General features: G+C 43.0%; 1 protein-coding gene across 28 annotated transcripts in view; it reads right to left on the minus strand.

Annotated features, from left to right (window-relative positions):
- Positions 1-26,013, minus strand: part of NEB (nebulin) — a 421,259-nt gene that overhangs the window by 293,965 nt on the left and 101,281 nt on the right. For all 28 annotated transcript variants that reach the window (XM_029605471.1, XM_029605466.1, XM_029605487.1 and 25 more), the window contains 9 exons: positions 22,439-22,543; positions 12,468-12,575; positions 11,214-11,525; positions 10,902-11,108; positions 9,884-9,988; positions 7,574-7,681; positions 6,826-7,137; positions 6,008-6,214; positions 4,297-4,401 (listed from right to left, as the gene is read on the minus strand). In XM_029605471.1, the coding sequence (XP_029461331.1) occupies positions 4,297-4,401; positions 6,008-6,214; positions 6,826-7,137; positions 7,574-7,681; positions 9,884-9,988; positions 10,902-11,108; positions 11,214-11,525; positions 12,468-12,575; positions 22,439-22,543 (1,569 nt within the window). The remainder of the gene's footprint in view (positions 1-4,296; positions 4,402-6,007; positions 6,215-6,825; positions 7,138-7,573; positions 7,682-9,883; positions 9,989-10,901; positions 11,109-11,213; positions 11,526-12,467; positions 12,576-22,438; positions 22,544-26,013) is intronic.

A 26,013-nucleotide genomic window follows, 5' to 3' on the forward strand; every position in this document is an offset into this window, starting at 1 on the left:
GGAGTCCCCCATCTGCGAGAAATGAGATTCATTGCTCGGTCCGAGAGTTCCCACTCTCCTGGATCTATGCACCTGCGACTTAGAAAGTCCACTTGTATGTTGTCCTTCCCGGCGATGTGAGATGCCGCTAGCATTGCCAGATTCCTCTCTGCCCAAGCCATAAGTAGCTCTGCTTCGTCGGCTACTGCTTGACTTCTGGTACCTCCTTGATGGTTGATATAGGCCACTGTTGTCGCATTGTCGGAGAGGACGCGAACTGCCTGATGGCATAAGTGGGGAAGAAAGTGCTGCAAGGCCAAGCGATGTGTTCTGGTCTCCAGGTGATTGCATCCGGACTCCTCCGGAGACCATCTGCCCTGTACTGAAAGATGCTGGCAGAAAGCTCCCCAGCCGGAGAGGCTGGCATCCGTGGTCACCACTGTCCAGTGTGGGACTTTCAGATCCACTCCTTGAGACAGGTTGAGCGGGCAAAGCCACCACCCAAAACTGGACCTGGCGTGTTCAGTGAGTGGCAGAGGGAATTGGAAATTCTCTGACTTGGGATCCCACCGGGAAAGTAATGCTTGTTGTAACAGTCTCATATGAGCAAATGCTCAAGGAACCACCTCCAGCATGGATGTCATTGACCAGAGAACTTGAAGGTAGTCCCAGGCCTTGGGCAGTAGAAGAGCCAACAAGTGACGAACTTGCCCCATCAGCTTGTTTCTTCGATCCGTCGAAAGAAAAACTTTTCCGACCAAAGTGTCGAAATTGGCTCCCAGAAATTCCAATGTCTGAGAGGGAACCAGGTTGCTCTTGGCCTGATTGATTACCCATCCGAGGGAATCCAAAAGAGTGGTCACCTTGCGGATCGCTTCCTGACAACAATCCCTTGACTTTGCCCTGATGAGCCAATCGTCTAGGTAGGGATGAATGAGGAGGCCTTGTCTCCGAAGAAACGCCGCCACAACCACCATGACTTTGGTGAAAGTACGGGGTGCGGTCGCGAGACTGAACGGCAGAGCGCAGAATTGGTAATGCATTCCCAGGACCATAAAGCAAAGGAGCTTCTGATGATCCTCGCAGATGGAAATGTGCAAGTATGCCTCCATCAAATCCAGATAGGCCAAGAATTCCCCCTTGCGTACAGCCGCGATGATTGAATGCAGAGACTCCATGCGAAAATGTGGCACCTTGAGAGACTTGTTTACCTTTTTGAGGTCCAAAATTGGCCAGAAGGACCCTTCTTTCTTTGGAACTACAAAGTAAATGGAGTACCTTCCTTTCCTCCAGTGTTCTGGAGGAACCGGGTTTACCGCTCCAGAGCCAAAAGACGTTTGAGAGTCTGACGAACAATCTGCCGTTTGACCTGTGGACCACATGGAGATATTAAGTAAAAGTCTCTGAGAGGCCGAGCAAATTCCAAAGCGTTGCCTCCTTCTATTATGCTTAGCACCCACTGATCGGAAGTAATTCTGGCCCATGCCTTGTAAAATTGGGACAGGCTACCCCCTACCCGAGGGATCAAGGGATGGGCCTGCTCCGTCTTATTGTGTAGCCTTGGAGGCGAGATAGGAGGAAGAACCGCCCTCTTGGGCGTTTCTGCATCCCCAAAAGGACAAGGACCAGGTTTGGTTCTGGCCACCAGTTGGCGCTGTATGGCCACTTGTTGCCTGTTCTGCCAAAACCTCCGTTGTCCCCGAAAACGAAGCCCAGGTCGGCGTTCGCAGTCCAGCCAGGACTGGATCCACTGTGTCTTGTGGGGAAGCATGTGGTGGGAGCTCCACTCCGAGCTCAGATAGAACTGCAGGAATGAGGGGTTCTAATTCCTCTCTCTGGAGCAAACGGACCATCTTTGGGTCATCCCCCTCCAGAGGGGCCTGTTTGCCCTGCTCATCATCCAATGAGACTCCTGCACCTGCAGCCGCACAGCCCGGCACCACCAGAGCGGCTGAACCTCCTGAAGCCACAATGCCTCTCAACTTCACGACCCGTACAGACACGGGCATGTCCGTGCACTTGGCTACCTTGGGGAGTGGTCCCTGCATGGGTCTCATAGGCAAGGCACCACCTTGCATAGACCTGGAAGCCAAAAATTCTTTATGTATAAGGAGGACAAAATCCAAAGAAAAGGGATCAGAATCCACATCCTGTCCCCCTGGGAAAACAGGATCCTCCTGTTAAAAATCCTGGTCCTGATCTAAAGTATCACCAGGACTAGCAGGGACTGGAGACAGTGCTGGAGGAAGCTCCCCCTCTCCCACAGGCTTTGCCTGAGCTGCAGAAAATGTGCTTAAGATGGCCGCCGTCCCTGTACTGAGAGAGAAGGGATCAGCCTGCAGCTCACTCTGAGCAGGTCTTTTGAAGCCCTCGAGGCTTGGTTACTGCTGCCACATGCTGGTTCTCCACATTCCACACATACAGGTGGTTGTGGCATTGTGGGGGGGAAAAACTGCCCAAAAAACATGAAAACACGGTGAAATTAGTCAAAAACATGGCAATTCTGATGGGGGGGTCCTGGATTGCAGCAGACCAAAAAAAGAAATTTTCTTTTTTTTTTGCATGTGCTCAGGATTAGCAAAGGGTAAGAGAGGGACTGGACCACCAGTAATCTCTTTCCCCGGCTGCTTACCTTGCTGGAGCCCCACGGGGTTCCAACCCCAGCTCCAATAACTTGCCACCAGAGAGGATGACCCCGCAGGATCTAATAACCCCTTGGGAGGATTGGGAAACACTTCCCTCTGCAGAAGAACTTTTTCTTTCTTCTTCTTTTTTTTTTTTTTAAACTTGCTTGTTTCACAACTTATAGCTAGTTCACTCTTAGTTACTTTTAAGGGATAGCCTAAACCCCAGAAACAGGGCAAGACTGCAGGGTTTGCATGACCTCCATCTGCTGGAGACAGAGAAATACTGAAGGGATGCAGGAGGTACACCAGCTTAACCATGAGTGCCTTTCAAGTTTTTCTCCGTCTCCACCTGCTGGAAGGGAGGCATAACCCCATGGTCTGGATTGATCCGGGTACATACAGGGAAAGGGAGAGATATTTTCCTGTACAGGGCACAACCTGCATGCAAGGTTATGCCTCAGGTTTTTGGAATAAGTGAATTGTTTTTGTGAAATCATTTTGGAAGGTTTTTTGTTTTTTTTCACTTTTGTGAATCTCTCATCCTGGCTTTAGGAGAGAAAGGGATAGAGAAGACTTGCTGTGCCTATCTCATAACTTGGGGGGGGGGGGGGGCATTGTGTTTGATAGAGTTTTGAGAAGATATTTTTGTATTTGCAGAAAGTTTGCTGCCACTCTTCATTCCCAGAGATTAAGGAAAGAGAAGATCTGACCTTTTGTTCTAACCACGGGACCTTTCGACCAAAGAAAACCAACTATATAGTTTTGAGAGGAGATGAAGAGAAAGAAATGTAGGACATTTGGAGTCTTCCCCCCTGGCTGTAGGAGAAGGCCTGGAATATATCTGGACCTCAGGTGCTGTTGGGGAAGGGGGTCTCCCTACACTTGTCCCAGATGGGTGGGGATATCCTATCTTTCCACACCCTGAAGGGTAAGAATATCTCAGGACCCAGTGCTAAGGGACACCTTTACAGAGAGAGGGAAAGAGAAGAAGAGTAAGGAAATGGGACATGGATGCAACTGGGAACACATTTTTTTTATGCAAATGGATTAAATTGAACTAATCACAGTAATGTTTTAATTTGGAATACCCAACCAGAGTGAATTATCATAATATACACTCAGTGAGGAGGTTCTCACATTTGTGTCTTGGGCCTTGGAGACGAAATCATGATATGCACCCACTTTTATGTATACAAACCCCTGGCAATTTTATAACAAGTCATTTACATGCAGAAACGGTTTTGAAAATTACCACCTTATTGTGATGTTACTTGATGTTACTTCCAAAGGAGCCCTTTATTATTTAATCATTAGTCCATTTTTTTAAATTCAACCTTAAATTCTAAGTTTATTGGACCTGAAACACATGCCACTTAAATCCTAAAGGACATCACTTTTTAAAGATTTTAAAAATGGCAAGGGAACTTCCGTGGTTCCTGGTTAGGATCCATTACTGATACTGTGCTCCTAGCCTGTCATACAGCTCAGCGTATGCCTTTTCATGCGTGCATCACATCATGCCGTTCAGCAGAACAAACAGTCAGTCAAACCAAATCGTACACACATTTTGAATCCAGGAGTTCTAGAATTGTTTCTTAATTAATCCATTTCACAATTGTTAACTGAGCTTGCAGAAATGACAATTCAAAACCTAAGAAGACACACGCACAAAATTCATAATCAGACTTACTTCACTCGTATTGATTAAGTTAGCTTTAGCCAGAAGGATGTCGGGTGTGTCAGGCATGACGTGAATCTGTGTCTTATCCTTCTCCCATGCTTCTTTATAACGTTTCTATGATGAAAAAAATAATCTCAGTATCACTTATATGCAGATTAAAGTAAAACATTTAGGATCATATATACTAAAGGAGATCAATTCTGAAAGCGGTTTATCTTCCTAAATTTTGGACTTAGTCGAACAAATCGCAGGATTTAAATTCCCACCAATCTGACTGCCCCAGACCCAGCTGGCTAATTTTTTTATCCAGCTAAAATCCTGGGTAGGGCAGGGCAGGGGAGTACCAGGGAGGGACTGGTTATCTGGCTAAATTATCCGTACAAATGCCAACTTTCAGCATTAGCCAGAAAACATAGCCAGATTGTCCTAAAATTAGCCGAGTATACTGATCTGGCTTTGGCATAGCCGGGTATATTCAGCAGCACAGCAAAGTTAGGGGGTCATTTATCAAAATGCGCTAAGGCGTTTTCGCATGCGAAAAGCTCTAAGCCCTTATCTCTCTCTCTCTCTCATCTGAGTTCCCTGGGACCATTAAAAATGGTCCCCCAGTGGTTGTATGCAGGAAATACAACAGGTCTGTCATGTATCTCAAAGTGTGAAAACGTTATCGCAATTTGCACTAACTTAGCTCTTCGCATAGGTATTAGCGCAAATTGCGATAAACTTTCTATTTGCATAAAACACGCCCCTTTTGCTATTGCATGCAATACTTATCGCATTTTGATAAATCCAGGCCTTAGCCAGTTAAGTGGCTGAAAATGTGCTTCAATAGTTTTCCTTTTTGAGGTCAATTTAGAAAGGCTATTTTCCCATTCTTTGATAAATCAGGCCCAATTTGTGTACGAGGGAAAATGTTTAAAACATCTAGTTCTCACTAATAATTTGTTCATACAATTAGCTCCTGAAAATGCATACTATGAATTACAGATGATTGAGATATATCAAGTTGGGCATGAAGCATATAATCTCTAATTATATTCAAACTCTTTTCTAGTCTAGCTTTTAAATGTTTAGCAAATGTGGGAGTTTCTGCAAAATAAATTCACTGAAATATTCATTGAACCTGGTAAATTCAGATGTTTCAATGAATGGATCGTCAAGCTATTTTTTTGTATGGAAAATGTGAAAATTCTAAATTGGATCCAAAAACCCACTTCAGATCCTTGAAAAAGATGAATCTCTTGGACTGGAGGATTCACGCTGAGATTCTTCTGTATTAAGTTGTTACAGACTTTTGCGAATTATTTTTAAATTTCACCCAAATCCGCCATGGAGAATTCCATAGGTTTCCCTGAAGTGACTGGCTAAAATCCAAAAGTTTTGTCAAACCTGAATGAGGCTGAAATTCAGCTGTTCTGTTTTTTGATCATACATTATTCACACATCTCCAATGCATAAGCCAGAGGATCACGATTCTTTAACTTGCCAACATATTTGATTGAACATAGACATGAATGCCACACAGCCTTGAGTTTAGCTAGTCTACATAAATCTAGGAGTGACATATCTTATGCAGAAATTGCCTTTTGTGTAGCAATGCTACATGTGCCATTTATATTAATATGACATCGTATGCTAGGTGAACAAACTTATTAATTCATTTCTTGAATCCTTGCAACTATGCCAAATGAGAAAGTGCACATAAAAGAGATGGTCTTACCTTGTCCATGGTCTTAGCATTATTCTGAGCTAGAACCATGTCCATGGAGTCCATGAGGCTTGAGAATCTAAATTTGCCTGGGTGTTGGCGGTAGCTTTTCTCACGCACTGCCGCCATAGCTTTCTTATTCTTCTCATCTTCTAAAGAGCCCAGTGGCATCCATCCAATGCCCTTCATGTAGTCATTGTATTCGGATTTATACACAAGCTGAAACAAAAAACAATGGTTAAAATAACTGTTTCAAACAATATGAGAATAACCTTAAAACGTACACACATGCACTAAGATGCCAAAATTCCTTTATTTCCAGTTTGTACAGAAATGACTAGATTATACCCCCATCTTTCAAGCTGTTGCAGCTGTAACTTAAATACAACAAAAGGTTTAAGTTCTCTGTAAAGGGTATTTTGAAATCTGCAACCCAGTAATATTAAAAGATAATCCAACAATTTATGGACCATATTCCCTCATGGGCTGAATCATTCCAGCCCCATACTGAGACTTTACTGGAAAGGGTTTAATTCATCAAACATATGGGCCAATGTATGTTTGTCTATTTGAGAAAAGCCGGATAATTGACTGAGATAAGGCTAAGCAAGAGGACTGAATTTGGCCTTAATCATTTTTTCTGCAGCCAGCATTAAGGTCAATATTTCTGAAACCAAAGAATGAGAGAAAACCTAACTTCATTCCCAGTGAGAATAGCTGCTGCTTTGATGATTATAAACATGTGTGCTGCATACAAACAAAATAAGCTATGGGCCATTCCCCCAAAAAAGTTATGTTCTTTCTTGAATTCAAGAGAAAAGAAGACTTACATTACTCTGTATTTCATTAACCTTCTTGGCATGAACAACATCAGTTTGGTCTGGTAGGCAGGTCCAGTTGTGCAAGTAGTGCCTGTAATCAATGTCGCTGACCAAAGTCTGGCATTTCTTGGCTAGCTGGATTTCCAGCATATCTACTGGCGTATTGAACTTAGTTCTCGATTTCTCATAATCTTTCCTGTACTCTCTGTCACTCTGTATCTTGGCTACATACATGGCCCACACCGATTTCGGATCATCTTGCAGACTGCGGAATCCAACATGGTGGCCCTGTTGCTTGCGGTAAGCCGTCTTGTATTTGTACTGAAATTTAGAAAACAAATTTGAATTATGGTGCTGCTAACCTAATTCCATCCTGAAAAGTCATTTGCAGTTGCCAGGTCTCAGCCTGCATAGAAATCATGGATTGCACATAGTGCCTTATTCGAAATTGACCTTGTACCATTCTGTACCTATGGAAAATATTGTTACTGAAAAAGACTCACTCTTGTTTACACCATGAATCAACTAATTAGAGTGGTTGATCCAAGGTTTATTATACAGGTGTGGACCAAGATTTCGGTGTGCACCATTCACAAATAGAAAATAGGACGCATAACAACAGTGGTTCTGATGGAATACTCTGGAGATTGTTGCTCAGCGACGGCTGATGGAAGCTGAATAAGATCTGGGGTAGCTTGCTTCGTCTCGAGTGGTGGTGGGAAGGGGTTGTTTTGATAAAAATGGAAATGTTACTTACATCACTAGCAATATCCCTGGAGGCTTTGGCTGCTGTAATTGAAATGGCATCTGGTCTGAGGTCATAACCTTTCTTTAGTTCTTCTTCCCATCCAAGCCTGTAATGTTTCTGAAATGATAAATAAAGAGTCGTATGGTACATGCATTTTACAGTTTTTGGCATTGCGGCATTCACTTTCTGTTTATCAACTTTAACTTATTTTGCTGGAAAGCACTTTGTGAGATCACATCTTAGGCGTCAAATTTCCTAAAGCTTTTCTCCTATTCTGTGTCTAAGGGGGGGAAAGGCTTAGTGAATCAGGCCATCAGATTTGATAGTCTTCAGAAGCAATAGAGATAGAAGAATCGCCTTTTCTTGGGAAGAAGATTCAAGCTTTCCCTGATGTCTCCAAGACCATCCAGGCCAAAAGAAAGTTTTTTTCTGGCTATAAGCCAGGATGTTGCCTCCTTGCAAGTGGAATTTTATTTTATTTTTTTTTTAGTAAATTTAACAAATACATCCAAGATAAACTTGAACAAAAGAGTAGTAAAAGCATGCAAACAGCATAGATGCATACACAAAAAGAAAAACAATGATAGCTAGATGGAAAAAGCAAAATATATATTAGTACAGAATTCTATTTAGTCCCCAAGAGTGGGAAACTCCAAGAAAAGAAAACTCAAGAGCCAGGTGTATTATCCTGAAATTTTAGGATTTCTTCAAAACTCCCTAATGAGACATCAGAGGAATGAATATGGGTTTCTTTATTTTTTACCACCAGCAATAGTATTTTTTCAGTTGGATACACTGAAGGCTGTGGTAGCTGTACTTTCTGCTTCCTGCCTTCCTTGTTATTATGGGAATGAGTCTCTTTATAGATTTATTTAGCAGCAAGAATTAAATGAAATTGATATATGATCTAAAGGTAGCATGCTGTTCTCTAAATTTCCTCTATCCCTTTGTGAACTGGATTTCCACCTTTTGAAGGCTGGGATTAACCTCATCTATGGGGTGAGGGGGATTTACTTGATGTACAGACAATGTCTCCTACATTGGGCATATTGAGATTTAAAACAGTAACTGGTGGAGTTTAAAAGTGCCACATGCACCAAATACATGCATATCTCCTGGTACACGCACAAATCAAAAAGGTTTTTTTTAAAAAGGGCGGGCCGAGTCTGTAACATGAAGTCTGTGTGTAAGTATTTACATGCACAAGTACATAACTTTACTTCTGCTTTGGATGGCAGTAAGTTATAAAATAAAAAAAACTAGGCTAGTCAGTGGGGTTTTAAGGGTCAGGGCTAACAGGGTAAAAGGGAAGCAAGTTAGCTAGGGGATTTAGGAAGTCCTCTACTTTACTGGAGAGAACTGGGAATGAACTGGGGAAACAGGTAATTGCGTCGTCGCGTGTGTCTACTAAGATCCCCCTACTTACGTGATTGAGGCAGCATTTGCGCGCCCATGCCCGTGTCAATATAAAATCGTGCACACATGCACGTGCACATAGCATGTATACACGCATATTCGCACATATGTTCTAAAATCGCCACTTCCATGTGCGCGAGGCGGCAAACGCACGCACATGGGCGCAGGTCTTAAAATTCAGCTCTTAATTTCTACAAAGATTATTGGGAACACAAACAGTTTTTGCTTTTCAGTCATTTTTCTTTCCAACAATACTTCAATTTCTTCATTATCTAAAACATATTTGCACTAAAGTTACACAATGTATACACAATCAAGTACATTTTAAAAGCCCACCGTGCGTAAAAAACTGAGGTTACGCGCAGAAGTGCCGGGCCCTGAAAAAAGGGGCAGATGGGGGGGGGGGCGAGATCTGGGTGAGGCGGAGGCTGGCCAGGACAGCAGCCATTAGCCACTGTTCCGGGGAAGCGCGCGCCGGCAGCCGGCCAGCGTGTGGAAAATACTTCTGCTCCAGAGGTGCAGTAAGTAGTAAAAAAAAAAAAAAAAAAAGCTGATTGCATTGCCACGTGCAATTTGAAAATCCCTCCCCCTGCGCACGCGAGTCACGGTCCGCCCGCATATGCGCATGCGGATGTTATAATCCCGCACCCGTGTGCACGCGAACATTCGGTTTCATATCATGCGCATGCCGGCACGCGCATGTTATAAAATCGGCACGTCCATGTGCGTGTGCCAGGAACCACGCGCACGTGTGGTTTTGAAAATCGACCCACATATGAAGTATGCCATACACCTAGAGGTAAGATATAGGGCCTTAGTCAAAAATAATTTCTCCCCATTCTGTGCCTATGGAAAAGTCTTTATTGTGTAAGGCCCACAGCCTCTAGCTTTAAAGTTCCTTACCTGGCTGAATATCATCTTGTTCAGTTTGGCCTGTTCAATCTCTGGTGTATCTGGCATAACATGAATCTTTGTCTTATCCTTCTCCCAAGCATCAATGTATAAATGCTGTTTATAAAAAAAAAAAAAGGGTGGTAATTACAAACTAACTTTATAGTATCTACTTATACAGTCAGTATAGGAATAAATCACATTAACTCATTTGTAGATTGATAAATTTAGTCCGTGTTTGAGTTTTCATCTCAAAATATAGTATCTCTTTAACTGAGATAATATACAATGTAAATCTGCACCAGCAGGAAATGTTAATGTTCTGTCAGCTGCAACCCCTTCTACCTCCCTTTCATTCATCCTTCTCATTATGCTCCTCTACTTCCCTCATCTTCTATATTCTATTGTCTATGCTCCTTTACTTTTTAACCACCTGGGGGTTTTTTTGTTTTTATTTTTTTTTTTACAAGGAAAATATCAATCCAGAAGAAAACAGACAAAACGCAGAAAACATTTGAGAGTCAAAGGAAGAGATCCAGAAATATGGAAGGAGAGTAAGAGAAAAGAAAACTACAGTAGATAAAGAAATCCGATAACCAACAAGCAGGCCGATGCAAAACTGTGCGCCACACGGCTCAACGCAAACAGCCACCTCTCCTGGGCGTCCGCTGCTGAGGAGGCATTAGGGGCATGTGATTTCCCCTAGCGCCTCCTTTTTACCACGGCACCCGATTTAAATATTAAATCAGGCACCCGGGAGAGGTGGATTGGCAAGCATTAAAGGAGCAGGCGCTCAATCATGCCGATATTGCTTTGGCCTGAAAGCCAGTAATCCAGACTGAGATCTCTTACAAACAGACTACATAACCAGCCATTTTTATTGGAAGCTCCTCTTTTTGTTTTTTTTTTTTTTAGCATGGTCCCTTTTTTGTTGCATTTATTGTAAAAGACAACACTGTGCATTTCAGCCCTCCTCCCTGCTCCAGAAAAGTGATTATTTTTCCAGATCATCTACGCTCTGTCTTCTTACCTTATTCATAACCTGTGCGTTCTGTTTAGCAAGCTCCATGTTCATAGAGTCGGTCAAGCTGGTAAAATGAAATTGACTTGGGTGCTGGCGATATTTTGCTTCACTCACGATTTCAGAAGCTCTCTTGGACTTTTCCACATCAAGAGAACCAATTGGGATCCAGCCCATTCCTTTGTACCAAGTATTATAGTCCTGCTTATATTCATTCTATCAGAACGAAATTATAAAGAGAACCATGATTTAATGAACTCTGCTGCACTCAGAGGCAACAGAACATAACAAGAATTATATAAGTGGAAAACAGAAGCTTACATCACTCTGAATTAAATTCCTGGTCCTGGCCAGCTCCAGGCTCTGTGCATCTGGCAGGAGAACGTAATTGTGGATGAGCCGCTTGTAGTTAGTGTTTGATATAGCCGCTTGAGCCTCCTTTGCTGCCATGACACTGAACGTAGTCACAGGTGTATGGTACTTGGTCTTGGTCTTCTCATAATCTTTCTTGTATTCTCGCTCTGACTGCATCTTAGCTACTTTCATGAAATGGACCAGCTGGGGATCATCTTGTAGACTGCGGAGGCCAACAAGTTTCCCTTTGGCCTTCTCATAGCTCTCTGTGTACTTGTACTGTAACAAGTTAACACATGCTAAAAATAATTTCTCATTAACAGAGGAATAGATTAAATACATGAAAACAATGTTTTACTAATGATTGCTTTTAATACATTTTAAAAAAATAGTAATGTTGCATTTATACAGTAACTCGTTTCCTAAGACCTCAGGGCATTTTATAAACAAGTTTGATGACATTACTATCAAATCATCCCTCATTTTATTAGCCTTAAATGAGATAAATGCTAAATGGACCAAGCAAGGGTTTGAATTTATGAGCCTCAGGTTTATATGCATGCTACAGAAAATCTCTGTTGATAGCAAGTTACCCCTCCCGTAATCCTTAACATTATCTCAAACTGTTCTAGTTGCTGCTTCAATGTTTATGCCGTTGTGGGGAAACTACTCAAGCAAGCTTGTGAGAAATTGCAGGCTGCTGAGGAGAGTATATGATACCTGCTAGAATGGCAGCCAAATTCTGCTGCTTTTCACTCCCAGCCTGCAGCAAAATAGGGAGAACACTAACTGCTGTGGTAACAGAAGCTGCTGCTCTGAACACCTCTCCCCTTCCTCCTTCAGGACGACACTTGCAGCTCAGAGCCAGTCTTGCTGCTAGTCTGCCGGAGAGAAGCACATCTCCTCCATCTACTCCTAAGGCGTGTGTGTATTTTTCACTTTGAGCCAGCTTTCTCGATCACCTTTGCTGGCTCTGGTTGCTTCTGGCCCCCCACGTCAAGGAAGGACATCTGTGTGGCAGATAGCTGACTCCTAAGAAGTGTGTCTCAATTTCCTACTAAAAGTAGTGGTGGCTAAATTATCGCAAAGGTTTTTCAAAATGGTTTGTTTTTATTATCAGGTCTGCCATAGATTTAAATAACAAGTAAATTACTTATTCATCTAATTGACAATTAGACAATATTTAATGATACAAGTTTCTTTTTTTTTTTAAGGACTTACCTTACTAGCAATGTCTCTAGAAGCTTTAGCAGCTTTGATAGAGATAGCATCAACTCTGAGGTCATATCCTTTCCTCTTAGCCTCTTCCATGGAAGATCGGTATTGTTTCTGCACATTTAAATAAAACAAGTTTTACAGTGTAGGGGAGTCCCCAAACTGCCCCTAACCAGTGCATCAGTGTCTCAACAAATCCTATATGAGGTGCGTGATATCAGAGTAGATTAGGAGTGTTAGAAGAGGTTTGACACTCCCCATGGGCGGTGTCATACGTTTAACAAAACTCCTGTGCCCTCGTAGTTCAGGGCTCTTCGAGCCTCTCTTTCTAAGCGAGAGGTTCTTTGGAGCTCTCCCTCAAAGAAGAAAAGTTCTTCATGGGGAATGTATCTCAGCAGAGCGGTGCTGAGAGCTGGTTCCTATCCTGGGAAGGTGGCTAGGGCCCAAGATCACTGAGCCCAGGCCTTCAGAATTGGGGAAGTCATGCTGTGGGGTCCTGGAGTGATTCTTGAGAGTTTTGGTGAGGAACTCCAGGTGAGGGGGAAAAAACCCGTAAGGGCCTTGAAAGACTATTTACCCCTGTGAGGGAAGAACCCAGGACCATGGGTGAAGCAGTGGCTCATTACTTCCGCCATGAGCCCTCCGTGCCAGGAGAAGTTGGGGCAGGCGCCTCAACTGTTAAATACATGCATTTACTTATTTATTTACTTATTTCCGATCATGACCCACATGCCACCATAGGAGCTCCATGTGAAAAGAACAACAAAAATAACACATTTTCACTTCTTAAAAACTAACCTTTCTTAATAATCATATTGACATCCAGATCTCATCTTGCGTGACTTGTAGTAAAGAAGTGCATTTCCTATATATTAAATGAAACTTTTATTATGCATTGATCTAGCTACCTTTCCTAGATCGTACTGGGTGAATTGGTGAATGCATCGATGTTCAGCAAAGCACAAGGCTGGGCACAGAGCTCACCGGAGGCTGGACAGGGGGCTTCTTTCTACAATGCAGTCCCATCCCATCCTGCATTAGCACTGCCTCCTTCAGCTCAACCAGCAGTACTCTACCTTCTTGGGAAGTAATTAAAATGAAGACAGCCATGTTCAGAGTAATCGTCACTTGAAACTTGATATTGACTTTTCTTCCCCAACACAAATTTCAATGTTTTCCAGTTTCAACAAGAACTGCTTAGGTCTTATGAGGGCCAGGGAAAAGATGAGATTGTTTAATTTTGTATGAAAGCATAATATTGCCAGTGAGAGGAATCGGAAGCTTGTCTGCTGTAATCATGTTTAACTATATTTTGTATTAAAACTTCATAATTCAAAGGAATAAGGATTTTCAACATAAGGAAAATAGGGATTTCCAAATACTCTAAAGGATACATCGAAAAAGTGGCTAAAATGTCTTCCCTCCTTCCACTCCCCTCCCCTCTAAATGTATTTTAATTTTTGACATTTGGTAGCATTTTTTTTTTGTTTCCTTATCTATTCACCTAAGTTTTGGAGCTGCCACGCTTCTTTCTTTCTTTTTTTGCTTTTGAGTTAGTTGCCTTAGTCTATTGAAGGAGCGGTAACCCTGGCTATGGCTACAAAGGACAAGTTTGCCAGTGAAAATCTTAATTTATATTTCTCCAGCTAGATCATGATTTGAAGACCACATTGTAAAAAAAAAGTCCAAATCATGCTCCAAGGCCCTGATTTTTTTGATCTAAGAACCCTAAAGTCCTTTTATTTTAATGACCTGCTAGAGGATTTACACCCCACTATATTTTGCATCTCTGAAACCTGGCTGACTGACAAAGATAATGTACTCTTAAAGCAAATTTCCCACCCTAACTATGAGGCATTTCATTTTCCTAGACCCAAACGAAAAAGTGAGGGTTTATTAATAATTTGTAAAAAAAAGAACTTAAGCTAGTACTTTACAAAATAGAGAGTAATCCTCCCTGCCAAGTTGCAATTCTAAAATCTCCACAACTAAACATGGGATTGCCCTATTGTCCTCCAGGTTTACCACAAAAAGTCTGCTCACCATGACAGTTGACATTGCTAGTAAAGTCTCTGCCCTGCTGGTAAGGTAGGTAATAATTAAATAGTTCCCGAGACAGCCGTCCTCGGGACTATAAACAACCACTAATTGAACTATTCGCTAAGGTGTTTCCATCACCAGATTTCACCTTAATTGTAGGAAACTTTAACCTCCATGTAGATAAAACACAGAGAAACAAAGCTTGTGAAATGTTTCTAGAGACAATTGAAGCTTTGGGATGGTCCCAATTTGTTTTCAAAGCAACTCAAAACGGGACATATTCTAGACCTAATATTTGCCAATACCAGTAACTGTCTAATCAATACTGTTATGGTTGTGGACCCTTGAGCCGGAGCAAGTGGTAGATATCCACCGGGGGATTGCTCCCAATGGAACTCATCTCCAGGAGGTGGTGATGGTGACAAGGTTAGCAGTCCGGGTCTGTGCAGGCAGTGAAGAGTGAAACCAGAGTCCAGGCAGAAGATCCGGGACAGGCAACGAAGAAGCGGAAATGGTGAAACAGGCCAAGGGTCAAGGTGGGAAGCAGACCAGCAGAGATGAGAAGACAAGCCAAGGTCAAACCTGGAGATCAAGCCGAGGAATGGAGACAGGAGCAGGAATGAGGCAGGAACTGGAGCAAGGCAGGAACGGAGAGTGGAGCTGGAGCAAGGCAGGAACGGATGCTGGAACTGGAACAAGGCAGGAACGGAAGCTGGAACTGGAGCAAGGCAGGAATGGAGGACGTCTGTAGCAACTAGCACTCAAGTAGAGAAGACCTGTTGCAAAGGCAATGTTCAGAGGGAGCTGTGGGGTTTAAACACCCCTGCTGGATGACGTCATCTTCCGGGACCGGACTTGACATTCCCGCTCCTGTCCCTTTAAAGGGCGGGACCTCCCACGCACACGCCTAGGGAGAGCCCCGCTGAAGAGAGGAGGACGGCGTTGGCAGCCATGCGGCAGGCCGTGGGAGGCCGGCCGCAGAGCGGAGTGTGTTGTGGCGAAGAGAGGCAGTGGAGCAGGTAGGGGGGCCCAGTCGGGGGTTGCCGTGACCGAGAGCCGCAACAAATACCTCTCACAACAGACTGCCCTATTCTGATCACCAATTAATAAAGGCAAAAATAACCTTTCTCAACTCAACCAATGAAAGCATAGATAATAACCATACTTTTACCTTCAGGAAAAAGATAGACATGTAGGTACTTGCAGAATCATTAGAAGATAATTTCCTTGAACTAGTCAATCAAATGCTTGCTCAGCATTTGATTCCTGGGATCAGATAGTCAATGACATAGCAGAAAACCTCAGTCCAGTCTAAACAAAAACCATTAATAAAGAAAGGAATACCTCTAAACAAAAGAAGCCCTGGTACAATGAAGATTTAAGATGCTTAGAACAGAACCTTAGAAAATTAGAGAAACAATGGCAGAAATGCCCATCTTCTGAATCCCTAGGAAAATAAAAATCTCTCCTAACAAAATATCACACACTAACCAATAAAGCAAAAAAGGATTACTATGCTAAACAGATTCACGGGGTAATATTTAATTCTAAATTGCTCTTTGATGTTGTTAAACATCTAATTAAGGACCCATCATCTTCCATTTCGAGAAACTATAACTTCTCAAAGGCCGCTTGCAATAATATGCCACATCCTTTTTAGATAAAATCAACAGGTTAAAAATTCAATACACTACCTGTTCTCCAACAAGAGCACCTGAAGATTCACATGGCCTGGTTAAGTGGGCCATGTTCGAAAGAGTAACAAACCTCAAAATCAGTCGAATCATTGCTAAAAATTAAGCCTGCTAATCACCAACATGACCCAATACCAGCCAGTTCCTTGAAACAAGTAAACCATGTTATCACCCTAACAATAACAACCTTAATTAATCATTCTCTATCAGAAGGAATTGTACCACATGGATTAAAACAAGTGTGATAAAGCCGATCCCCAAAAATAAAAATGGTAGAATTGACAATTGGGACAGCCATCGTCCAATATCCAACATGTCTTTTCCATCAAAAGTACTTGAAAAAAACAGTATTTACCCAACTGGTAAATCACTTGGAAGACCAATATATTTTCTTCCCAGATCAATTCAGATTTAGGAAACAATCAACTGAGACACTTCTCTCATTAACGGACTCAGTTCTACGAGGATTTGATGTGGGTGAATCTTATTTTCTCATGCTAATCAACTTAACAGCCGCCTTTAACACTGTGTGAGCCATACCCTATTGTGCCATCAGCTGTGCAACATTGGGATCAAAGGTGATGTTCTCAAATGGTTCCCTTCCTTCCTATCTAATAGAACATTCCAAGTCAAACTGGGCAATCACATATCTGATACTTTCTAAATTGATACAGGGGTCCTTCAAGGCTCTGCACTCTTGCCAATATTCAATATCTATATGCTCCCACTGTGCAAACTACTGGTGGATTTAGGAACTACATTCTTCCTATACGCTGACAACATACAGTTTTACATTCCACTCTCCAAAACATTTGAAAACACAGCATTGACACTTTCAACCTTTATGAAAGCAATGCAGCAGGAACTATTGAAACTTAAACTAACATTAAACCCAAAAAAAACTGAAATCATTTGGTTAAGGAGAAACTCTTCGATAGCTAAACCATAGACTCTAAACCTAGGTCATTTTCAAATTACTCCTTCAAACCAAGTACGGGATTTAGGTATCCAGCTAGATGACAACCTTACTATGAAAAAGCACATCAATAAATTAATCAAGACAAGTTATGTCAAGCTGCATATATTACATCGATTGAAACCTTTATTAACTCTTGAAGACTTCCAAACTGTATTGCAAACTCTAATTTTCTCAAACCTAGACTACTGTAATTCCTTATTGCTCAGTCTTCCCACATAACTCTTAAAACCATTACAAGTACTACAAAATGCCACTGCAAGAGATTGAAGGGTTATCTGAAGTGTTATCTGAAAAGAAAGAAGAAACCCAATGCATACAGAATTCCATAATACAATCAGTAACCAAAAGAAAAAGCTCACTATGCTGGGTGACTCTGTCATCAGAGGCACTAATCTGGGAACTCTCAGTGAGGGAAACACTATAGTTAAAAGCCTCCCAGGATCATCGGCCAGAAGAAATGCTATTCAAACATTGACAGTAGGACATTAGAATGTCACCCCCCAAATACAAATACAAATGCAATAAATAAAGGCAAAGTGGATAACAAAAGTCAGCTAAATAAGTCACACAGAACAACTGGAAAGCTATGTGCACAAATGCTCATAGTTTGGGCAATAAAATCCCAGACCTGCAAGCCCTAATGGTGGAGGCGGACTTGGACATTGTTGCTGTCACGGAGACGTGGTTCACGGATTCACATGATTGGGATACTACCATACCGGGATATAACTTATTAAGAAAGGACAGAGTGGACAAAAAAGGGGGAGGAGTGGCTCTTTATGTCAAAAATAATATCCAAGCATCCGAGCTGCAGGGAAGATGGGGCAAAGAAGAAGTGGTTATCGGTGTGGTTTATAGGCCTCCAAATCAAATGGAAGTTCTAGACAGAGATCTGATTGAAGACATCCAAAAGATGAGTAAGAAGGGAGAAGTGGTGATTGTTGGAGATTTTAATCTACCGGATGTAAACTGGAGAATCCCTTCTGCGGAATCTAACAGTAGTAGAGAGATAGTGGATGCCCTGCAAGTGGCTCTGTTCAAACAAATGGTAATGAAGCCTACGAGGGAGGGAGCTATACTCGATATAGTGCTCACTAATGGAGATAATGTCTCTAATGTCCGGGTGGGTGCCCACTTCAGCACCAGTGATCATCAAATGGTATGGTTTCATATAACTAACACGATACGGAGAAGTCGCATGAAGACCAGGATTTTGTGTTTCAAAAACACGGACTTTGTTGAAATGGGGAAGTACCTGGAGGAAGAACTAGAAGGATGGGAGAAAATGAGAAATGTGGAACAACAGTGGGCCAAACTAAAAGGAACAATTACTGAAGCGACTAATATATATGTTAGAAAAGTAAAGTAAAGCAAGAAGAGAATGAAACCTATCTAGTTTACAAAGGAAGTGGCTGATAAAATAAAAGTTAAAAGAACAGCATTTAAGAAATATAAAAGATCCCAAAGGGAGGATCACAAAGAAGAATATCTGGTAAACAGAGGGAGACGAAGAAATTAATCAAGAAAGTGAAAAGTCAAGCGCAAGAAAGGATTGCCAAAGAGGTAAAGCGAGGTGACAAAACATTTTTCAGATACATCAGTGAAAGGAGAAAAGTCCAAAGTGGTATAGTGAAATTGAAAGGTGAAAAAGATCAATGGGTGGAAACAGATGAAGAAATGGCAGTAATATTAAACGAATACTTCAGTTCGGTGTTCACTAAAGAAGACCCTGGAGAAGGACCGACGCTAGTTAACAAGAAACTGGAGGAGAGTGGAATGGATGAAACTCCATTTACGGAAGAGAATGTATGGGAAGAACTAGGAAAACTGAAAGTGGACAAAGCCATGGGGCCTGATGAGGTTCATCCCAGGATACTGAAAGAGCTCAGAGATGTGCTGACGGCTCCACTGAGTGACCTGTTCAATAGATCCCTGGAAATGGGAGTGGTGCCGAGTGATTGGAGAAGAGCGGCAATGGTCCCTCTTCACAAGAGTGGAAGCAGAGAGGAGGCTGGAAACTACAGCCAGTTAGCCTCACCTCGGTTTGGGAAAAGTATTGGAGTCGCTGCTGAAGGAAAGAATAGTGAACTATCTACAAGCAGCAGAATTGCTGGCCCAGAGGCATTAACTGTGTGTATGTTTATTGAATAAGGGTATTAATCACCAGGAAGTAGCCGTCATTCCCGCAAGCCACCCCCATGCCTCTTCTCTTCATTCACATCCTCGAGACTTTATGGATCCACAGTGTTTATCCTACGTCCATTTGAAATCCGTCACAGTTTTAGTCTTCACTACTTCCTCCGGAAGGGCATTCCAGCATCCACCACCCTCTCCATGAAGAAATACTTCCTGACATTGGTTCTGAGTCTTCCTCCCTGGAGTTTTAAATCGTGACCTCTGGTTCTGCTGATTTTTTTGTGATGGAAAAGGTTTGTCGTTGACTTTGGATCATTAAAACCTTTCAAGTATCTGAAGGTCTGTATCATATCACTCCTGCTCCTCCTTCCCTTCAGGGTATATATATTTAGATTCTTCAATCTCTCCTCATAAGGCATTCGATGAAGACCATACACATTTTTGGTCGCCCTTCTCTGGACCGCCTCCATTCTGTCTCTGTTCCTTTTGAGATACAGTCTCCAGAACTGAACACAATACTCCAGGTGAGGCCTCACCAAGGGCCTGTAGAAGGAGATTATCACCTCCTTTTTCTTATTGGTCATTTCTCTCTCAATGCAGCCCACCATTCTTTTGGCTTTAGCTATCGCCTTGCCACATTGCTTTGCCGTCTTCAGATCGTTAGACACTATCACCCCGAGGTCCCTCTCTTGCTCTGTGCACAACAGCCCTTCATCCCCATCACGTATAGCTCTTTTGGATTACCACACCCCAGGTGCATGACTCTGCACTTCTTGGCATTGAATCTCAGCTGCCATATCTTTGACCACTGTTCAAGCTTCCTTAAATCACGTCTTATTCTCTCTACTCCTTCCGGCATGTCCACTCTGTTGCAGTCCTTAGTATCATCCACAAAACAACAAACTTTACCTTCTATTCCTTTCGCAATGTCTCTCACAAAGATGGTGAACAGGACCAGTCCCATCACCAATCCTTGCGGCACTCCACATAACACCATTCTCTCTTCAGAAGAGGTTCCATTTACCATCACATGCTGTCTTGTGTCTTCAACCAGTTTGTAATCCATGCCACCACTTTGGCCCTCACTCCCAAGCTTCTCATTCTATTCACAAGCCTCCTATGCAGGGCTATATCAAAAGCTTTGCTGAAATCCATGTAAATCACATTGAGCGTTCTTTCTCGATCCAATTCTTTAGTCATCCAATCAAAAAGATCAATCAGATTTGTCTGACAGGATCTTTCCCTGGTGAATCATTGCTGCCTCTGGTCCAGCAATCCTCCTGTCTGTAGATAGTTCACTATCCTTTCCTTCAGCATCTCCATTACTTTTCCCACCACTGAGATGAGGCTAACTGGCCTGTAATTCCAGCCTCCTCTCTGTTCCTACTCTTGTGAAGCGGGACCACTACTGCTCTTCTCCAATCACTCGGCACCACTTCTATTTCCAGGCATCTATTGAACAGGTCACGAAGCAGACCCGCCAGCACATCCTGAGCTCCCTCAGTATCCTGGGATGAAACTCATCAGGCCCCATGGCTTTGTCCAATTTCAGTTTTCCTAGCTCTTCCCATAAAACTTAATTTACAGAAGAGAATCTGTCTGTTCCATCCATTCCTCCAATGTCTTGTTAATTAGTGACGGTCCTTCTCCAGGGTCTTCTTTAGTGAACACCGAACTGAAGTATTTATTTACTATTTCCATCTTTTCTTCATCTCTCTCCACACATTGATCCTTTTCACCTTTCAGTTTCACTCTACCACTTCAGACTTTTCTCCTTTCTCTGATGTATCTGAAAAATGTTTTGTCACCTCTCTTTACCTCTTTGGTAATTCTTTCTTCTACCTGACATTTTAGCTTTCTTGATTACTTTCTTTGTCTCCCTCAGTTTCATCAGATATTCTTCCTTCTGTTCCGTTTTTTGGGATCCTTTTTATTTATTGAACACTGTTCTTTTTGTTTTTATTTTATCAGGCACCTCCTTTGAGAACCAGATCAGTTTCTTATTTCTCTTGCTTTTGTTTACTTTTGTAACATATAGATTAGTTGCCTTGAAATTGCTCCTTTTAGTTTGGCCCACTGTTATTCCACCTTTCTCATTTTCTCCCAGTCTACTAGTTCTACCTCCAGGTACTTCCCCATTTCAACAAAGTCCGTATTTTTTAAATGCAGAACTCAGGCCTTCATGTGACTTCTCCGTATCCTATATGCGATATCAAACCATACCTTTTGATGATCTCTGGTGCTGAGATGGGCACCCACCCGGACATTAGAGATGTTATCCCCATTACTGAGCACTAAATCAAATATAGCTCCCTCCCTCATGAGTTCCATTACCATTTGATTGAACAGAGTACCTTGCAGGGCATCCACTATCCCTCCACTCCTATTAGATTCTGCAGAAGCGATTCTCCATTCTATGTCTGGCAGATTGAAATCTCCAACAATCAAAACTTCTCCCTTCTTTCCCATGTTTCAGATGTCTTCAACCAGATCTCTGTCTAGTTCTTCCATTTGAGTCAGAGGCCTGTAAATCACTCCAGTAAAAATGGATGCACCATCATCTTTTTTTTTAGGACTGCCCATAATGCTTCTTCTCTACCCCATATTCCTTGCAGTTCAGTTGCTTGGATATATGGTTTGTTTACATAAAGAGCTACTCCTCCTCTTTTCTATCCTGTGTGTCCTTCCTTAACAAGTTATAGCCCGGTATGGCCATATCCCAATCATGAGATTTCGTGAACTATGTCTCCATAGTCTGGGATTTTATTGCCCAGACTATGAGCATTTGTGGCTGGGAGGAACAAGAAAACCAGAGCCATTTTTCCCAATTCTGTGCCAATGATAAAAGACCTTACCAAGAACCTCAGAAGTGTCAGGCTGGGTCATACCAGTGGTCTATAGAGCCCAGCAACCTGTCTCTGACCATGGCCAATCCAGGTCAATAGCAAGTACCCAGCAGACACTAATGGGGAAGTTGATTTCTTGTTGCTCCATCCCAGAAGTAAGCAATGACAATAGCAATTCTCAAATCTGCCTGACTAATAATTATTAATTAAACTGTCACCCAAAAACATATCCAAACCTTGATGAATCAGGTTCTAAATATTTCTGAGTGATTGTGCACTTACCTCACTTATGTTGTATGCATTTACTTTTGCCAACAGAATTTCAGGCATATCGGGCATTAGGTGAATCTTTGTCTTGTCTTTTTCCCAAGCTTGTTTATACAGGTGCTAGAAAAGAAATTGTTGTCCAAATTAAACTAATAGAAAGCAAGACATTAAAACATTCTGTACTAACCACCAAGCTGTCAATTTGTATTAAGCCTTCAGTGCATAAGTAAAATCGGGCATGAACCAGCCTAACCTTAGCCAGTAGCCACTTCAGAATTATAGCCAGCTCACCTAAGCCAACTTCAAACTTGGGATGGTGATAAAAAGAATCACCACATTTTAGATTTTATTTTTACCTGCCTCCTCTTCTTCCCCTCTGCTGCACGGGCAATAGGAAGTCCTTTATGATTATTCCATAGACTGCTAACCTAAAGGTGAATTTTAAAATCCCTAATCGCGCCGAAGCTGAGAGATATGCACAGAAGTCAGGCCGGTGTGCGCTGCGTGGATTTTAAAAAGCGCGCATCTCCTGGTAAGCACTCAAGGGTTTTTACAAAAAAGGGGAAGGGCAAGGGCATGGTCTGGGTGGGGAATAAGCATTCCTAGATTTCTCGGTGAAATCTGCACGTATTTACACGCAGTCCCCTCCTGCATAACTTTACTTCTGCTATGGATGGCGTGTAACTAATAAAACAAAAAAAACAATGCAAGTGAGCAACAATTTAAGAGTTGGTGCTAAAAGGGTAAAAGGGAAGCTTATTAACTAGAGGGGTTAGGAAGTCCTAGGCTTTAACTGAGCGAACTGGGAATGGACTGGGGAAACCAATAATCGCGTCGGCACGTGTTTGTACCAAAATTCCCCCACTTGTATGCGTGCGTCCATATAAAATTGTGTGCACACGTATGCATGTACAGCCTACTTTATATCATGAGAGCATATACGTGCATATGTTATAAAATGGCCATGTCCATTAGCGCAAGCTGGCATATGCGCATAGATGTGCACCCGTGCAGCTGTAACTTTTAAAATGCCATGGGTATATACACACATGATATAAAATAGGCTGTAACGGGCGTACGTGTGCGCGCAATTTTATATGGGCATGCACATGTGCATGCAAATTCCGTCTCTACCTTGCAAGTGGGAGGATTTATGTATATATTAGGGATGTGCATTCGTTTGCGATGAAAAGCAAATGTTGCTTACCTGTAACAGGTGTTCTCACAGGACAGCAGGATGTTAGTCCTCACATATGGGTGACATCATCAGGATGGAGCCCAATCACGGAAAACTTCTGTCAAAGTTTCCAGATCTTTGACTGGCCCCTACTGGGCATGCCCAGCATGGCACTAACCCTGCAGCCAGCAGGGGTCCCTCTTCAGTCTTATTTGAAAGCTACAGGCAGTGCCGAAAAATAAAATAATAAAACTTTCAGAACCCAACACCGCGGGGCGGCAGGCAGGTTTCGTGAGGACTAACATCCTGCTGTCCTGTGAGAACACATGTTACAGGTAAGCAGCATTTGCTTTCTCACAGGACAAGCAGGATGGTAGTCCTCACATATGGGTGAGTACAGAGCTGAGGATGTCCGAACATGTACCAAATGTACCCAAAGGCGTGCAACAGGCAAAACAACTGGGGTGGAATTTGGTAGAGGGCATCCTGAACCCTACCAGGCAGGTGGAAGGGTGTTGGTACGTCACATTGTAAAGAGGTTACAAAGGACAGACTGACCGAAGATGGAATCTTGTCTTCTGGCTTTGTCCAAGCAATAGTGGGCTGCAAAGGTGTGGAGAGAACTCCAGGTGGCAGCCCTGCAGATGTCAGGAAGCAGCACCGATTGTAAGTGTGCTACTGAAGTCGCCTTGGCCCTCACAGAGTGTGCTTTAACACGGTCTTGAAAAGGAATGCCCGCTTGCTGATAGCAAAAGCATATGCAGTCCGCCAACCAGGAGGAGAGAGTCTGCTTACCCACAGGCTTCCCTAACTTGTTAGGGTGAAAAGAGATGAACAATTGAGTGCTTTCCCTGTGGGCAGCTGTACGGTCTAGGTAAAACGCTAGAGCCCGTTTGCAGTCAAGGGTATGCAGAGTCTGTTCTCCTGGGTTGGCATGGGGCCTGGGAAAAAAAGGTAGGTAGTTTAATGGATTGATTAAGATGAAAATCCGAAACTACCTTAGGTAAGAATTTTGGGTGAGTGCGGAGCACCGCCCGGTCCTGCGGAAGTTTAGTGTAAGGTGGATAGGTAACTAGAGCCTGCAATTCACTAACTCTGCGAGCTGAAGTGATAGCCAAAAGGAAAATCACTTTCCATGTGAGATATTTAAGGTCATAGGAGTGAAGAGGCTCGAATGGTGGTTTCATGAGCTGACCCAAAACCAGTTTAAGGTCCCAAGAAGGGGCCAGAGGACGTAATGGAGGCTTGATGTGGAGCAAGCCTTTCAAAAAACGTGTTACAAAGGGTTGTACTGATATAGGGACATCCCCGACACCTTTATGGAAGGCGGCTACCGCACTGACATGCATTCTGATGGAAGATGTCTTAAGACCTGACTCTGACAGATGCCAGAGATAGTCCAGAAACTTCAGAATTGGACAGGAAAAGGGGTCAAGGGACTGAGAAGAGCACCATGACGTGAACCTTTTCCATTTATAAGAGTAAGATTTTCTCGTGGAAGGCTTCCGTGAAGCAATTAAGACACGGGAAACTGGATCTGAAAGGTTAAGTGGCTGAAGAATTAACCTTTCAACATCCACGCCATCAGGGACAAGGATTGAAGATTGGGATGGCGTAGGCACCCATCGTTTTGAGTGATCAGAAGTGGGTCCTTCCCTAAGGGAATGCGCCTGCGGATGGAGAGATCCTGAACTTTTGGAAACCACACTTGGCGTGGCCAGTGAGATGCTATCAGGATCATGGTTCCCTTGTCCTGACGTAACTTCACGAGAGTCTTCGAGAGAAGAGGAAGTGGAGGGAATGCATAGAGCAGACCGGTTGCCCATGAGAGGGAGAATGCGTCTCTGGGCTGAGAGTGTTTGCTGCGAATGAGAGAGCAGTAGTTTTCCACTTTGCGGTTTTGAAGAAACGCAAAGAGGTCTATCCGAGGATATCCCTATTGTTGGAAGATGGAGTTCGCTACCGAGGGGTTGAGAGACCACTCGTGCAGTTGAAAGACGCGACTCAGCTTGTCTGCCAGCACATTGTCCACTCCCGGCAAGTAGGTGGCCCTGAGGTACATCGAATGGGAGAGGGCTTCCGCCCAAATCTGCGCAGCTTCCTGACACAGAAGGAAGGAGCCTGTGCCTCCCTGGTTGTTGATGTACCACATGGCCACTTGGTTGTCTGTCTGAATTAGGATGACCTGATTTGACAGGCGATCCTGAAAAGCCCTGAGAGCATATCTTATTGCTCGAAGCTCCAGGAAATTTATTTGATGTTTGGCTTCCTTTGGAGACCAAGAGCCTTGTGTCTGCAGATTGGCTACATGGGCTCCCCACCCGAGGTTGAAAGCATCGGTGGACCTGGAAGGGCAATCCCTGGAGGAGATTGGTCTGATTCTTCCACCAGGCGAGAAACAGACGGAGTGAGT

The sequence above is a fragment of the Rhinatrema bivittatum genome, chromosome 6 (assembly GCF_901001135.1).
Source record: "Rhinatrema bivittatum chromosome 6, aRhiBiv1.1, whole genome shotgun sequence".
In the NCBI taxonomy this organism is placed as follows: Eukaryota; Metazoa; Chordata; class Amphibia; order Gymnophiona; family Rhinatrematidae; genus Rhinatrema; species Rhinatrema bivittatum.